General features: G+C 34.7%; 1 protein-coding gene across 1 annotated transcript; it reads left to right on the forward strand.

Annotated features, from left to right (window-relative positions):
• Positions 1 to 1545: 1545 nt before the first annotated feature.
• LOC129004690 (bcl-2-related ovarian killer protein homolog B-like) lies at positions 1546 to 8312 on the forward strand. The gene is made up of 3 exons (XM_054433251.1): positions 1546 to 1685; positions 6934 to 7601; positions 8098 to 8312. Exons 2-3 carry the CDS (start codon positions 6975 to 6977, stop codon positions 8236 to 8238), a joined length of 768 nt encoding a protein of 255 aa, XP_054289226.1. The 5' UTR covers positions 1546 to 1685; positions 6934 to 6974; the 3' UTR covers positions 8239 to 8312.
• The last annotated feature ends 8477 nt before the right edge of the window (positions 8313 to 16789 follow it).

Genomic DNA, 16789 nt, shown 5'->3' on the forward strand with positions numbered 1-16789 from the left:
AAGGGTAATGTAGCATACTCTCTACCTAGATAGCGTAACAACTGGATATTTAAGACGCACTTATGTCGATATTAGGGATATTGGCGTTGCATATAATTTGCAGGCATAGTCAAGCCATGAGCGACTGGTGGGGCAACTAGTTGCTGATGTAGATGTGTAGTTCAGCAACACCATCCTCACTCAAATTATATTCTGCTGGCACGTTTTTTAGGGGTTCATTTATGCAATGCCACTAAAACTTGCAACTTGCATAGTCTGTAAAACAAGTATAGTGTTTTACGATAGGTACCTTCTTGCTTCTTGGTTATAAAGTTAGGAAAGTTCTAAAATTAAATCATTTATTTGATTTTGTAAAATAAAACTGATTGTGATTGGAAAAAATAATTGGTTATATCATACAATTTACTTAAAACATTTCTTAGTCACACGTAATTTATTTTTAAAGTAGGAAATAAATAGCTCAAGTCTTAGTCTGTGCCTCACGTAAGAATAATGTTTTCACTCCTAAAACTTGCTCAAGGGCACAAATTTAGTAGATAACAATCAAAATCAATTTGCTAAATTTAAATTATAATTAGGATGATTTAAGATGAAAACAATCCAACTGAATCTCACTCGATACTAACTATTCAACTATAAAGTAGCGATGATTCGATAGTTCCAGTTGTATCGATGGAGCCCGTTCGGTTCCAAACCAGCCAGCACTCGGCAATTTCTGTTTCTGTCCAGTGTTGCCAGGTGTACGATAATTATCGTATTTGTACGATTTTTTTGCTCCTTCCCCATAAAAAATAATTTTGAAAAATTGTACGATAATATTGACGTTGTGTACGATTTTTTGTCATAATGTACGATTATTTTTTGGGGGATAGAAAATAAACGATTTCATATTGATTATTATACATTTAAACACATTTCCCACTTTTAATATATTGAAAAACGGTAACATCACTTCGTTGCTGTTCGATCAGGCTACCTTGCAAAGGCATCAGCTGTGTTAGAGAGGGCCCATTGGCTACCAAATTAAGTGTTTATAGGAGAATTTTGAGGGAAGTTGGCCACCATTTGTACTAGAAGTAGATTACATTGTACCTTCAATTAATTATTGTACTCAGTATATTGGCAGTAGGGGAATGAAATTAAAAGCAATGAGCTAGTTGATGTTTCAAGTTGAGAACCAAAATTCCATAATTTTACAGCATTTCATTTTTTTCTAGCAGAGATGCAGATTCCGTGTGTGTGTAGTAGTGTGTGTGATCATGGCCGCCTTTAACTCCGTGATAGTGTGCTGCCTCCGGTAGAATTTATATTTTTCTAGCTCAGTGGTAGGCTTGTAGAGCAAAAACAATGGGCGACAGAGACAAATAGAGTAAAATTTCGGTCATTCCATCATCGACTTGCTTGTTTTACATTAAAATATAAAAGAAAATTGTGTGTACGATAATTTTGCCCAAAATACGATAATTTTGGACTGCTCGTACGATAATTTACACCGGCCAATCTGGCAACACTGTTTCTGTCTGTCAGTCCGCCGTAGTCTGTTGGTGGAGAAGGTAGAAGGCGTTGCTGCTCTTCTAGCAGTAAAGCGCGCGTGTTTTTAGTGAAGTGAACCGATCATGATTGGCCTCGCACGAGTTTGACAGTTAAGAACATGGGGATTTTATTTTGGATAGATATACCAAAAGGTAATGTTAAACTATTCGTTCGATTAGTTAAATATATTTAGCCTATTTGTTGAAATATTTATAAACCTCAAATAGTTTTAAGTATAATTTTACCAAAAACAAATTAGATATTATATAGCTTATAGTTTTAAAATAGCTACATTTAAAGGATGTATCTGTATCTGATATATCTGTAATAATTAGCTGCGTAAAAAGCTAAATATAAATTCTAAGATAAAACATAAGTACCTATTTATTTATAAAATGGAGTACGAAATACAATTTTATCTAGCCAATTTTAATTCATGACAAATTACGTCGCTGGTTTTTTATAGAATTTAAATTTATTAGTTTTAATTTGATAAAGGCTACACATTGAGGTATTTGAAATGTATTGTAGTAAACAATAAACAACATTTATGAAGAGAACCTAAAATGAACTAATGTATACATACAAATAAATAAATGAACAACCGGATTCAAAGTTTTAAACCTCCAATATATGAGGTTCGCTAACTTAATTTAAGCACATTTTTACCTGAATAATTCTTTCGACAATAAAAAGCTATAAATTAATAATTTTAAGACACTTGATGGATTTTTTACAAGACTAGGGACTTTTTACAGTGAATCGTCATATTAAAATAACTTATATTAAAACCAAAGAAAACATCTCAACAAATAACTACCAAAAATACTGAATACTTGTAATTATGATCTTATGGCACATTCGAATGATTGTATTATTAACTGTTTTCAAATTTGCAGTCTGAATTTAGCTTAACATTTATTATGTGCTGTGGGGGGATTTCCATTATAATAAATTTGGATCAGATGAAAGAAATTTAAGATGTGTTTCTGCCTGAAGGGCGTTCACAGATTTTACTTTTTTATTTATTGTTTTTTTAAAACCTTAAAACTAAATGTACTCTAAAAGTAGTAACACCACACCAAACAGAGCCAATTAAAATAACACCATTACTCAAAAATATACGATAAAATTGAACAATAGGATGAAGATTCTACTTGTAAATGTAAAACCAATGGTTAGTTATACCAAAACGCTATGGCTTCAGATTTAGTTTATGCACAGACGGAATGAAATGGCATATCAACTCTAACGCTTTCAGGGATTTCAATTTAACGATTAATGAGTAGACAAACGATTACGGATCATTCTGCGGTGTTTGAAATCTTGTACACCCCTCTGAACATCTGACAGAAAATACTCGTTGCCTTAAACTAAACATCGTTGATTTTTAAATTCCCACACAATGGAACTTGCACGGGTTAATTGGTTATACAGGGTGGGGCAATGAAAGCGCCCCAATTTATAAGCAGTACAAACTCAATAATATTCACCCTATGGATATAAATAGCACATCAAAACACAGCTTATCTTTTGCCATTTTAACTTAACAAAGTCATTTTTCCATTTCTTGAGAACGAAATCCTGCAAGTAACGTCCTTGACATAAGGCACTTGAAAACTCCATCAAATACTCCTCCAGCATTTCTTCAGGAATCACTTTAGTTTTTGGACAATTCTTAGTTTCGGTTCAAGCAAATCTGTGGGGTGACTTTGAAAAACCTCGAACATCAAGTAGCTTATTAGAACCCCCCCCCTTCCAAAAAAAATTGGCCAACGTAAAGCTTTCAACAACAACAGCTTCCTGGCAAATCTCTTTGGACTTTGAGTTACTGCGACTCGCACTCTTTCAACATTTGCTGATGTACAAAGAGTTTTGCGGCACCCACCGATTATTTTTAAGGTTTAAGCGTTTATTTTAAATAATTTTACCCAGTTCACCATTGTTTTCCAATCTGGAACAGTGCCATGTTGACCAAAGATGGAATGTGGTCCAAACAATCTCTGGGTTTTTGCACAAGACCCACTATTTTAAAAATAGGTTTGCACATCAAAATCTCAGTGTTAATAGCCTCGGGCATAATATTTACTAAAATGGCATAGTTTAATTGATGTTTTAAGCACAGCTGATCATTCGTTGTTGCAACAATTAACATGTGACAGCTAAAACAAATTGTGGCGTTCTCATTGCCCCACCCTGTATTTATCACGAAATTTAATTTTTATTAACAGAGAATTATCTTTTTCCATTTTGCCATATTGCTAAACACCACGAATTGTTTTAACTTATTCTTATGACTTTTGGATCAAATAGTAGACAATATTCGTAAAATAAAATGAATAGAAAGGGGTAAAACTGCAAAGCAAATATATATATCCTGATTTTACCGTATAATTCAATAAAACCCAAACCCATTACTCTTGCAGTTTTGTTTATATTTGACAGATTACTAGAAGTTTATCCTTAAAAAAATAGGTTATTGCTCATACCAATAATTAACTACAGTATTGTTTATTTTAAGAAGTGTTAATTGCTTATAAGTTATGGCGTAATGGGTGAGTAGCTTATTTTTTACCTCACTACGATTTTTTTTAGCCGAAACGTTTATTGGAGGCCGAAAGTTACGTATTGCTGTATATTCCAGCTGTCATCGTTATTTGGGGACCGAGCAGGTTTTTAAATCCATAGGGCCGAACATCAGCTAATACACAATCAGTATCCATAGCATTGCAATACACTTGTTTTATTGTCACGACTGCCCTAGCAACTATTTATTATTATTTTTGCTGATTCCTAAAATGATTTCTTCACGTTTTAGTTGAGTTGACTGATTATTATTGTGGCGAATAGAGGTCATAGGGTATAGTGTGGTGAAAATAGGGTTCGTACCACGGACCGAAAAGGTTTTGCAGCTCTCGATCGTAAAAAAAGCTTGAGCCGGCAAAACTTCATTTTCGGCCCTAGGTACGAAATATGCTATTACACAATTGTGGGTTTTTAATTAGCGGATAAATAATATTAAATAATAATAATAGCTAAACACATAAACATTTAGTACTTAAAAATAGATTGCATCAACATAATTTCATAACCGTTAATTACTAATAGTATAATAGATACTCCTTTTATCTACGATAATATACTCCTTTTATCTATGATAATAGTTATAACAGCTTATACTAGTCCTAACTCTTTCCCTAAAGGTCTGCTTTAAAAATGTTTGGAATTAAGTCAACTACCCAGTCATTGTTAAATGCACCTTAGGTTACCAATGTTGATACATTTTACAATAAGTTCCACCTACTATCCAACCATGTCAATTTCTCGCCTAGTTCAAGATAATAAGTCATACGATGTAATTGGGTCAGTAAAAATGCTGACCCAAGATAACTCAGCGTATGATTATAAATTATTAGAGGCTTTGATCAACAAGCTTCCTCAACTGACTAAGCAGTTTTGATATACCCAGTTCATGTGTTACCATGTGGTCGTAGTACATACAAGATTTTCCCTTCCACTATTATAGTGGTAATTATAATAATTATAATAATTAACTAATCATAACACACAGATTAACTCTTTAGTTGAATTTAAAATGTCATTTAGGTTATGTTTGCTTTTTACTTTCTCCGCCTATAGGCTACATAGTATGGAGAATGTATTGTTTTCGTCAAAATGTTCGAGTTTGAGTTTTGAGTGGATCTATCCGTTTTGGGTTCCTCTGGACCCAAATGGTTTTCGAATTGATGTGTGTGCTTGTGTGTCTGTTTGTGGATGTGTACAGAGCTACAGACTACACCTGTTGTCGTCCGATTTCGATGAAATTGGGTACGGTACGTATGTGTTTAATTAATCCATGGTATTTCCAGTCACTGTTCAATTTTTTATAATTTTTTTAATGGTAATTTTTCTACAAAATAACGGACAAATCAGATTTTCTCGAAAAAGGCTCGAACGATTTTGATAACAATTTAGTATTCCTTTAAATCCTGAAGAAAATGGTATATATCCCATTTCCTTAAAAATTACAGTTCAAAAGTTATTTAACTCATGTTATTTTCCCATAAAAAATCCCATGTCAAAAAAATAGATTTTAGGACAAAAGCCGGTTTTGATTACATTTTGTTATGGTTCTTATGATTATAAAACAAATAGTGCAACTTCCCCATTGCTGAAACAATTGTGGTTTTAAAGATATTGCAACATTTTACATTTTCCTAAAATATCATAGGTACTCCCTCCGCTTACCGATTATAAAGGTTGTTCACGGGCTAGTGGGAGAAAGTATGTGTCACATTTCTGATACCGTTTGTTTTAGGTAATGTTATTTTTCGCTCAACGATTGTTAGTGTTTTATAGAAACGCCAACAATGAAATCAGCTGACTTAGTGATTTAGCGGAAATGAGCTATTTTGCGTAGGCCTACTGCTTTCATGTGTGGAATCGTGGCAATTCCCATGCAGTAGTCGGACTTTGGTCCAAGTTTCCTCAAAATCTGAACAATTTTTAAGATTTTTATCGAACTAGACAATGTTTACGATCCGGTTCACGATGTATTCATGGGCCGGGATATGGATTATCATTAGAATTTCGGCAAATGCTATCTCATCTTAAGCAAATTTTTAAAAACAGAATATACATTGTAGTATCATATTAGATTATTATGGTTTTCTTGTATTGCATTTTCAACAAAAAAATTAAGAAATAAAACATAATAATTAATTATTCCTGTCGCTAGAAATAGGTTAAGATCATGGTAGCCGATCAGTAATTCGATTATCTATTCCATGCTTTTAAAAAGTGCAACATGATGGCATTGATACATTTTGTAATCTAATAGAATCAGTTTAACGTAGGATATTCATATAGATTGTGTTGTAAAAATCTAATTTCTTGGGATGAATACAAATTTAAGACAGCTTATAACATTAGTGGAATAAAACAGTAACTTCCGAGAAAACCTAGGATAAAATCTAGTATACACGAATAAAATACCTTTTTTAAATAAAATACTTGAGCTTATAAGATCGCATACAAAAGTAATCGGTTCGATCTTCAATTTTACTATAGTACAGTAGCTACAAATAAAAATTACAACAATTTGGTCAATTACACCATTTGCTCGGGTAACGATGGATGTTTTTGTATACATTGAGCTTCACTCAATTACCTACGAAGAGATTCTAATGTATTTGTTTACGCTAAATATTCTGAGGACCGAACCGGTAAGCGTAACTGTCATGCGATTACTACCCCCATATCATTTTCTGGATAGTTGAATGGTACTTAAAGTGCTCACCTTCAAATCTTAAGGCTGCTGATATGATTCCAAGGGAGTATAAACTATCTACCAAGACATTTATCACCTATATCATCATTAATGTTTTGCTGGTGTTCCAGACCGGCCAGTGACGTGATGCCCATCAACTGCCAGAGGCGGTATGTCCCTTCAGCCGCCGTTGGACAAGCGCCGCAAGCTCAGCTTCCCTGCCCAGCTTCACCACAACCTCCTAGGACTGCCAGAGCGTCGGCCACCCAAAGTATCCAAGCGACGGTTCAGTACAGTCAGCGACGCTGTTTCCCGCAAACTCTCCGGATGGCGTTCCAACACCGGCGAAATCGTCGCCCAAGCCAAAACACTTTGCGGACAGTACATCCGGTGTAGGTTGAAACGAACGAATCTTCTTAACAGAAAATGCGGTCTGCAAAGACTCCGGAGTGCCGTGAGTTTGCCGGAGGTGCGAGAAGTGTTCCCAGAGCTGTTGAGTATCGGGTTGGAGTTGGAGCGGATGCATCCGTCGCTGTACACGGGCGTGGGACGTCAGGCGAGCTGCACGCCGGTGTTGACCAGTGAGGCGGCGGTGACCAGTGTACTGACTGGGGTGGCGAGGGAGTTGTCTCGGGAAGTGACCTGGGCTAAGGTAGTGTCTCTGTTCGCCGTAGCTGGAGGATTGGCTGCCGACTGTGTGAGGCAAGGCCACCCGGAGTTGCTGCAGACAGTAGTGGAGTCGCTGGGCCAAGCTGTGGATTACCACATGGCTGATTGGATCGCTCATCACGGAGGATGGGTTGGTTATTTTTTAACGTAGTTAAACATTCTATTCGATAACAAAACAAAAACACACGTCAAATTAAGAATTTAAGGAGAATTTCGAGCCTATTTCTTTGTGTTGTGAGGTTCACTGGAAACTTGGTCAACAGAATGCATCTGAGTACTGAGGTTTCTGATAATTGTGTAGTATCTATAAATCGAATAAGGATCACAAACTTTTGAGAAACCCGTTGGCTACACGCATATCAACTGCATACTTGAATGAGGGATCTTGATCAGAAACTTTCCGAAATTATTATCTTTTTGAGTCTGAATGTCAATTGATGTATTCAGACTGTCAAAAATTTAAATATAGCTGATAAACAATAAATTGAATGATTATTTATATCAAAATTTACAAAGTTTGTGCTAGTTTCTTGTAGCACATACATGAATACACAATGACATTAACTTATAGACCTAGAAATAACAATAAATATTGTCTCAACAACAGTTTTTGATTTGTTTTGCAGGCTGGTCTGCTGAGTTACTGTAAGCCGCCAGACAACGACATCTCTCTCTCAGGGTTCGTGGCGTTGTTAGCAGCAGCTCTCATGATCTTTCTGCTCCTGATTCTTTCTCTCCGTTGGCTTGGGAGGATCTCTTTCTTTTGAGGAACTTGTACATTTTTGTTGTTGACCATATTGGTGGAAATGTTATGTTTTTTTCAATATAGATTTTATATTAATAGGGGTATATTTTAACCCATATTTTCCTTTTACGTCAACAGCAAAAAATTCCTGGAAATGTTGATAATTAGGTAATTAACAGGCAATATGGATACATCATACAGCCAAACATTTCCGTATACAGTTTACAATTACGTGGTTACGGTTTAGGGAGTTCAAAGCTTGTTTTGTAAAGTTAATAGTAGTTCTTTAATTTTTTTTTCGATTCCACATACCAAAGGACAAAATATTAACTAGGGTGGTCTGCCGTTACACTTTAGACGCATAAATGATCGAAGCATTATTTAAAGATTGTCAATGGCTAAAGCAGCTAACACCCTACAATATGTTCCCTTTCAACAGATTCACCGTTTGTTTGCCCGATATTATTTAAGTTTTAAAGAATGACAAATTTATCTGATAGTTCATACTGTATACCTTTGTAGTGAAACTGGCCATCCTGACCATTTGCTTGTACACTGTAAATGGGCCTAGCAGGATGTACTCGTGCAATCAACATTTGTTCTACAATCGTCAGGTCAGTAATTCGTTCGGGACACTTCACACATCCATATTATTTAACGCCGTGAATTTAGTTGCATTTGAACGACAACGCGAACAAATCGGTGATTGGTTTGAAGCTGTTAGTTGTTGGCGATGACAGTTAGTGCAAGTGTAAAATTTTAGTACATCTAATTCATGTTGGAATTGATTAGCTAACTGTCTATCATTATCAGCTTCTTCCGCCACTGATTCATCTGGTTCTTCTTGTTCACGACGCCACTCTCTTACAATATTTGCATTATTGGTGCGACGACCAATATTACGTTGGGCCTTTGAGGCATGCTCAAAACAAATATAGCAAAATTGTTACTTCCATTGATAAACTGTTACATTCCAACTTTAACCTAGGATGAAAGTAAACATTGAAATGTAAACAAAACAGTTACAAACAATTAACATATGTTTATCTCATTTAAATGAAACTAGATAAACCCATATGTCATAAACCCAAAATAATTTTTCTTTCAACTTACATTAAAATAACAAGCGAAATTGCGTGACCCGTAAAATAAAATCCAAATGGAAATTCGCAAATATTTTTTACCAAAACATTGTGCTCAGTATTCTTTAGCTGTTGGCCAAATTTCATATCAATTGGTCAAGCCATTACATTCTGATGCTCTTACAAAGAAGTTACAAAGTGAGGAAAAGTGAGCTTCGCTCAACAACAGAATCATCTAAATTTGTTGTATTCTTTTTTTAGATTTCTTAAACACACACTTAAAAATAACACTCATAGTAATCTTGGTCAAGATAACTTTACCAGACACTATAATTCTTTCAGAATTTCTAGAGGAGTGATTTGAAGACAAATAAATAAATTGGTGTCATTAATAGTATGAAATATTTATCATTGAAGAGATTTTTAAAGCAGTGATATATATTCAGGATTGTAGCTAGATTCACTTGTCTTAGTAAAGAACCAAAGAACATAATAAATCAGAATATACATTTATGGCATTCACAGCTTTATTTGAAATAAAATATTACATAAGTCTCTCCAAACGAATAAAAACCCAACGTGTCTTTATATGATTGCAGATTAAGAAAAAACTATACCACGCGACAAACAATTCCAATTAAACTTGCCTCGCAAGAAAGTATCATCCAAACACGGGTCAGTTCCATGTCTGTAGTAATGTCGATTTGCCTTAGTCGTCCAATGGATCCGATCAGAATATAAATGTGTTCTGAGAATGCAAATAAATCACGACTGAGTACAGAACTTACAGTTGACAATAGTTTGCATACATTACTTGAAGTGACAACCGATAAGGTATTTCGTATGTGTATTAAGTAATTGATTAACAAGATACTTTATTAGACCTAGTAGCTTTGTTCTTGGTTCACACCGATGAGAGAAAGCAGAAAAGATGAGTGCGGTTCCAGAAAGTCACTGTAATAAATTATCACATCCTCCCATTTACCGTAGAAACTCAATTGCACCAGTTTGTCGTTTTGAACAACTTTCTATGCTTCAATGATTTCAGCAGTAAATAAATTTGCCGAATTTTTAAAAGAGTATTTTTAAACACTGTCTTTTTTGCCAATAAAAACAACTTAAGAAGTTCCGTTGGCATAGATAAACGTCTTAACCTTCTCGTGACGGATTTTTGTACATTCATAAACTAATGTCTAATTGTATGGGTAGCCGAGTGATTATTGTGCTCACCTTCAAATTTGAAGGTCACTGATTTGATTCCAAGCGAGATGAATTCCATACCCAGGTGCAGTTTATTTGTCGTTGGTTTATCAATCAATGATTACGGATAACAAAAGGAATAAGTTAGTTAGTAACAAAACCACAATTTAGACCATTCAATAAAAGTTTATAATAATTCCAAATATGTAGATAGACGAACAATAAAATAAATTATCAAATATTGTCTACTTTTGAAAAAAGTTACTAGCAAAAAACAAAGGCAGCCACCTAAAATTACTACTTATTTGGCCCCAATGAAAAGGTGACTAATTTTAGAATTACAAATACACAAATTCGCTATAGACAGACATTTCTTATGCTCAAGAAAAAGGGAACTTCATGACAAACTATAAAAGAATTTGTGTTGTTCAAAGGTTTATTGCGGACATTTTCCATCACGAAAGTAAAAAACAATACACAACGTTTCGGGATCTGGAATCTGATCCCGTCTTCAGGTGAAAAACCAGAAAGACTCCGTTTCAGGAGTATAAAAGAATTGTTAAAAACACACAACTAAAACTTGTGTTAGACTTTGCCTCAATATGATAAGGTAGTAGGTTGTTGTATTAATAGTCAAAGGTAGTAGTCTTTCACACCTTCTACCACTAATAAAAGTTTATGTCCTTTCAAGACAGCAATCGAAGGACATTTCATAGGATCGTTTGATACAGATTTCGATCTTAGATTTGATATCTTCGTCCACGACTGTGCACCAGGTAAGCCCGGGGAAGCGACTACATAAAGATCAGTATCAAACAGCGGTCAACTGGCTACTTTGGCAAGAACATTATTGCACATGTGTAATCAGTAGCAATCTTGTCTCGTAAAATCTGTACAGAAGCAATAATCTTGTGATAAAACTGCAAGAAATGTTTAACAAGCACAGGGGAGTCTTGAACAATATTTTCCGTTGGTTTTTTTAGTGCTTCACCAAGTTAGACTAGGGTGTGACGCTAGCATCCATGTTTGAGTATCGGATTTCGGTGCGAGAAGGACGTGTTCGATTCCCGGCACATCCACGAATCATATGGGCTTATACAGCTTGTCCTAAAAGCGTTTTCACCACAATATGATGTTTTTAGCTGTTTTACATACGTTAATTGGTGGCTGAAAGTTACGTTTTGCTGGCCATGCCAGCTGTCATCGTCATTTGGGGACCGAGCGGGTTTTTACATCCCCAGGGCCGGAAAATCAGCTGCCCGCTTTGGCCGCTTACTTTCTTAAAACATTAATGCATATTAAATACACAATCAGTATCCATAGCATTGCAATAGAAATGTTTTATTGTCACCGTTGCCTAGCAACAATATTTATTATTTTTTTGCTGATTCCTAAAATTATTTCTTTACATAACCTTAAAGTTGTAGTTGTGTTGACTATATCAGTGTGCATTATTATTGTGGTGAATAGTGGTAGCATGGTATAGTAGGTGAAAATAGCGTTCGTACCACGGACCAAAATGGTTTTGCAGCATTTGAACTCAAGGAGTAGTAGTTGAAGAAAAGATAGTTGCTGTAACAAATAATCACATATTATTTGTGTATAAGTTTCTAAAAATACATACACACAGACAATATTCATAAAATCTACATCGAGGTTAATTTTATTTGTTTTACATGAAGATACCAAATATTTTCCATCAATAAGGTATAAGCTATGTAAATGTACTAAGAAAACAAGGCGTCTTAGTAAAAGAAGAATAACGACAGTTTGAAATTGCTGTAACTAATGTTTGCCGTTGTTACTCCACGGTAATTAACTACACCCGATAACGCTCGCTCGCTACTCGTGTAATTTATGGTGCAAACTTAAGCCTTGTGCGTTGATTCAACGATGGGAAACTTCAACAAATGTATAATTCAATAAGTACATTCATCAGTTTTGTGGCATTTTGTAAAAAAAGGACTAAAATAAAATGTTTTGCCATGAAAAATCATTTTATAAACTTGTTTGTAAATATAGTAGGTTCTATTTGTAAATGTTATAATATTGTGTCCGATATTGAGGAACTATTGCAGGAATTTTCTATCACAATTAGTGAACAAGTTTTAGTATATCTATCTGAACCCGTCCATTGGTAAGATAAAGTGCTTAGAACACAACGAAATGCAAAAACGAAATCCCCAGAAAGCTGGAAATTCACAAAAGAAATCAATACTGAGAAGTATATAGTAGAAGTATATAGATAGCCTAAGTATAAGTAAAAACCCAATACAAAAAGTTCATAAAAGAAAACAATAATTATTTTGGATTGAGGTTAGACAAAGTGCACGTCTGCTCAGTATATAAAAATATACAGTAGTTTTGTTTGTGGAGTGGGGTCATGATACCGACACAGTTGCCATTGCCTGAGATATCTTCCTCAGTTAGTAGACCTACAGCCTTCAGGTTGATTCGAACCATCATGATACAATATGATGACCATGGAAAATCACTCATATTAGAGTATAGATTTATTAAATTAGTAACAATATCTTGGGTTATAGCCACAATCATAGCTACTTACTCCATTGTCGATATGAGGATATGGGTCAATTGAATGATGAACCCTACATAGCGCTTGCGGCAGATCAGTATGGCGTTACCATCTACACGTGATAACTTGTAGGTTTGACTACAAAATATAAATGCACTTCCATAAATTAGATTTTGTACACTAGAATTTTGTCTTTTGGATACTAGGGTAGAAGGGGTAGAAGTTTATATGGACCAGCTGTAGCAATTTTCAATTAAAAATAACATAGTTAAATGAGCCGAATGCAGTGTGGTCTATAATTTTCGATACTTGAATAGTTCATGTGACTAAAGCTGCTATACTAACAGTTGTCCTTACAGTTTGATCTGATTAAAACTCCATAAATGCTACAACAAAAGTAAGTCACATCAGCACTCTCACTCTACTAGTTCATTCTCATTTTTAAAATGGCTACAACTTCAAAGTGGGAAGATATTATTCCAATTTCTTATAGTTGGTTGTCGTCAGTTTTATGGTAAAAAATACTAAGCTCAACGATTACGGTTATTATTAATTAGTATGTTTTTGTCACATTTTCCATATACTTAGCAAACACTCCAAGATGAATATTTTGTACTAAACTGTAACAGACCGCTGAGGTTATCACAAGTTGTGTTCTCAATCGGTTGCAAATTTGCCAACGTATTAAAACCTTTCTTGTGCTGACATCAATTCATTGCGGGAATGTTGTAAACTTTTACAGAATAACGCTGAGTCAGACTGAGCAGTTACATGATATGTCAAATACATTAGGACCAGTAGTAAATGCTGTTTCGTAATGAACTTGGCGCATCGTGAAGTGAGAAGTAAACTCACACTATCGATTCAATGACATGAAATTTTTTATGTAGCCATAATGAATTATTTGTTGTTTTATGTTTTGAATTTTTGATCGAATACAGTAGTACTGAAGTAAATTTAGTTTCGACAGAATAAGCAATTTGAATTTTTCCAAACAAATCAATATTGATAAAGTTTATTTTCGAGGGATGTTGAAAAGGGAAGTAAATAAATCTCTTTAATTTTATATAATAAAAGTTCAGAGTTAAAAAAAACTCGTTAGTTCTCAAAGTTTTCTCAAATCGATGAAGTATTTCGGGTAATACTATTCACAATAGATTCTGTTTTAGTAATATTAAAATCAAAATTGGAATGTTCAAAATAGTAAATCCATTAACACTATTAAAAGTTGATTGATAAGTAGCCTATCTTACGATGTTGAAAATTAATAAAATAAAACACATCTAAACAACAGTCACATAACTAACGTTTTGTAAGATATTTTACAAAATGTATCAGATGTAAACAATAAACTTAATTTAAAACTTTAATAAAATAATTTTCTTTATATGTGAAATTCATTTATAAAATGCCTAAAATGAACAAAAAATGCATTCAAATAGTAACGTCTTTGTTGTATTTTATGACATTTGTATGTACACTTATTGGTTATGATTTAGGCATAATATTTATAAAATAAACAACATCCGTTTGTATGTGGAGTTTATTACCGAAACAATGTTTTTAAAGTCTTGCAAGTGAATGATCGATGGCTATTGGATTATGTTCTGGTTTGGTGTTAAAGATCCCCTCCAAAACCGCATACCAGCTTTACAAAGTCACATGGATCAGACGTTTTTTGTCCTGACAAATATACAGTGTATTTAAACTATTATGGGTAAAACCAATAGCCTGTCAGTAGTTACACTACTACAGGCTACTGTAGCCTGTCTGTAGTGGTATGTCTGTAGTACCTCTTGGTATGTAGTGGCATGTCTGTAGTATCCGGTCTGTATACTGTAGAAGTGGCCTGCCTTTAGTCACCTAGTCGGTTAGCCGAGCAATTATAGTTCCCGCCTTTAAATCTTCAAATGTTCAATTCCGAGCGAGATCGATTATGGACCAGGATTCGTGCTAGACTAATTAAATTATGTTATCCAACAAAAGGTCGAGCATAGATAGTAACATGACCAAGGTTTGGACACACAAAACTCGTAACAGTTTTAGGGAGGTTGAAATCGATAATTTAAAAATAACACGGGTATTCAAATTATAGTATTTGTCAATGGAGACATATTCGAAAACTATAATTCCAGCTATGATATTACTCACAAGTACAGAATGTTTTTGCCAAGGATGGTTTTCATTGTTTGGCCTGAGGCAGATCTCCATTGAATTACCGGCACGAAAGCGACATTAATTAATTACAGCTGTCAATCTAGCTGTCGGCGTGCCAGACTGTTTCCATTCATACCCTGAGCTTTCTCAAACCGCACGCCTTCAGGGGATTAGTGTACCCCCCGAGGTGTGTAAGAACTGGTTAATAGTCTTCAGTAAGTCTATTGTTTCACCATATGAAATCAACGGTTGATTAGATTAAATTATTAGATTAATACGACGATGGCAAACCAGAATGCGTATTTAAGATGAAGATCAGTGAAGGATGTGTAATGAACGATATGATAGATTTGTTGCCATCAAGGTTCTTTATCCAGGATTATTAATAACAGCACATTGATCAAGGACAGATGATCCTTTTTTTGAGGATCGGCGACGCTCCGGAGTCCAGACCATACAATGATGCCCACCGGAGCTCGGCGTCTACTGACCGTAGGGTATACACTAGAACTTGGTGGCCTTTTGTCTGTGTAAGGTTTCTGTGTGGTACCCACATATCGCCACTCTTAAATTTGAAGTTTGTAAACTGGAGAGGATACCTCCATGTTTTTTGTTGAATCAGGCCAACCTTTATACATAATGTGAGGAATGTAAAACAAAAATTAGGGAAAAAGTGTTCGACAGTTTAGGAATTTCAAATCCTAAATTTAGTGTGCTTCTTTACCTAAGGTGGGTGTTAAATGACCGATTTTGAAGATATTAAAATCCAACTATATATTCAGCTGTCAGATTACGCGTAGAGCACACATTCCATGGCCAAACATACATAAGACGTGTTCACGTACAAAAGAATGGCCCATACTGTTAGTCTTTGCCAATACACTGGTTTTAAAACAAGGTTAATTTACATAAAAACACATGATAATGCAAACATTACTGGGATATTAAAAGCCTGTAAATAACTATGTTAATTTACACAAATAAAAGTTACTTGTTTGGTGAAACTGTCAATAAAGTGTAAAAAAAAAAAAAAAAAAAAACACAAAGAAGATTTCCCCCCACAAAACTGAAAATTGGATTTCTTCAGAACAACAGTCAAACAAAACTTTAATAACGAGTTTTAAACTTTCTGTGAGCTAAGTTAAGTCTCAAGTTAACTGTCAGAACTAGTTTTATGGCTTAAGGGGGAGTAGCTCCCTGAGTTAAATCCCTTAACTCGAAACATTTCAACTGACATAGATATGCTGTTTACAGCCATAAAGAACAATCAGTGTAACTAAAGAAAGCGTATAAAATCAAAATTAATCGTTGACAATCTACCTTGTATTCAGGATACTAATCGTTATGTACTCCGTTCGGTAATATGCTAGAAGATTAGGATCCGGTTTGGAGACGCCTCCAAATTCGAAACCTCACGGACGCCTCGGAGAAATTATAAGTTTGAATAAAACATGCGTAGTCCTTGGTGACTGTAGCTACAAAAGACAGTGTAAAAAGAAAATTAATGGAACGTTGCCAAACTTCTATAGGATAATATACCACTGATAACCTGCAGAATAAGCAAATTCCAATTTGTCTCGTTGGACTTTTACAAAAAT

Source organism: Macrosteles quadrilineatus, unplaced genomic scaffold, assembly GCF_028750875.1.
Source record: "Macrosteles quadrilineatus isolate MER2022 unplaced genomic scaffold, UCM_ALF_1.0 Scaffold_10__1_contigs__length_6754688, whole genome shotgun sequence".
Lineage (NCBI taxonomy): Eukaryota > Metazoa > Arthropoda > Insecta > Hemiptera > Cicadellidae > Macrosteles > Macrosteles quadrilineatus.

Coding starts and splice junctions, on each gene's coding strand:
- LOC129004690 (XM_054433251.1), top strand. CDS start 6,975: ATGTCCCTTCAGCCGCCGTTGGACAAGCGCCGCAAGCTCAGCTTCCCT. Junction 7,602..8,097: donor TCGCTCATCACGGAGGATGG/GTTGGTTATTTT, acceptor TTTGTTTTGCAG/GCTGGTCTGCTGAGTTACTG.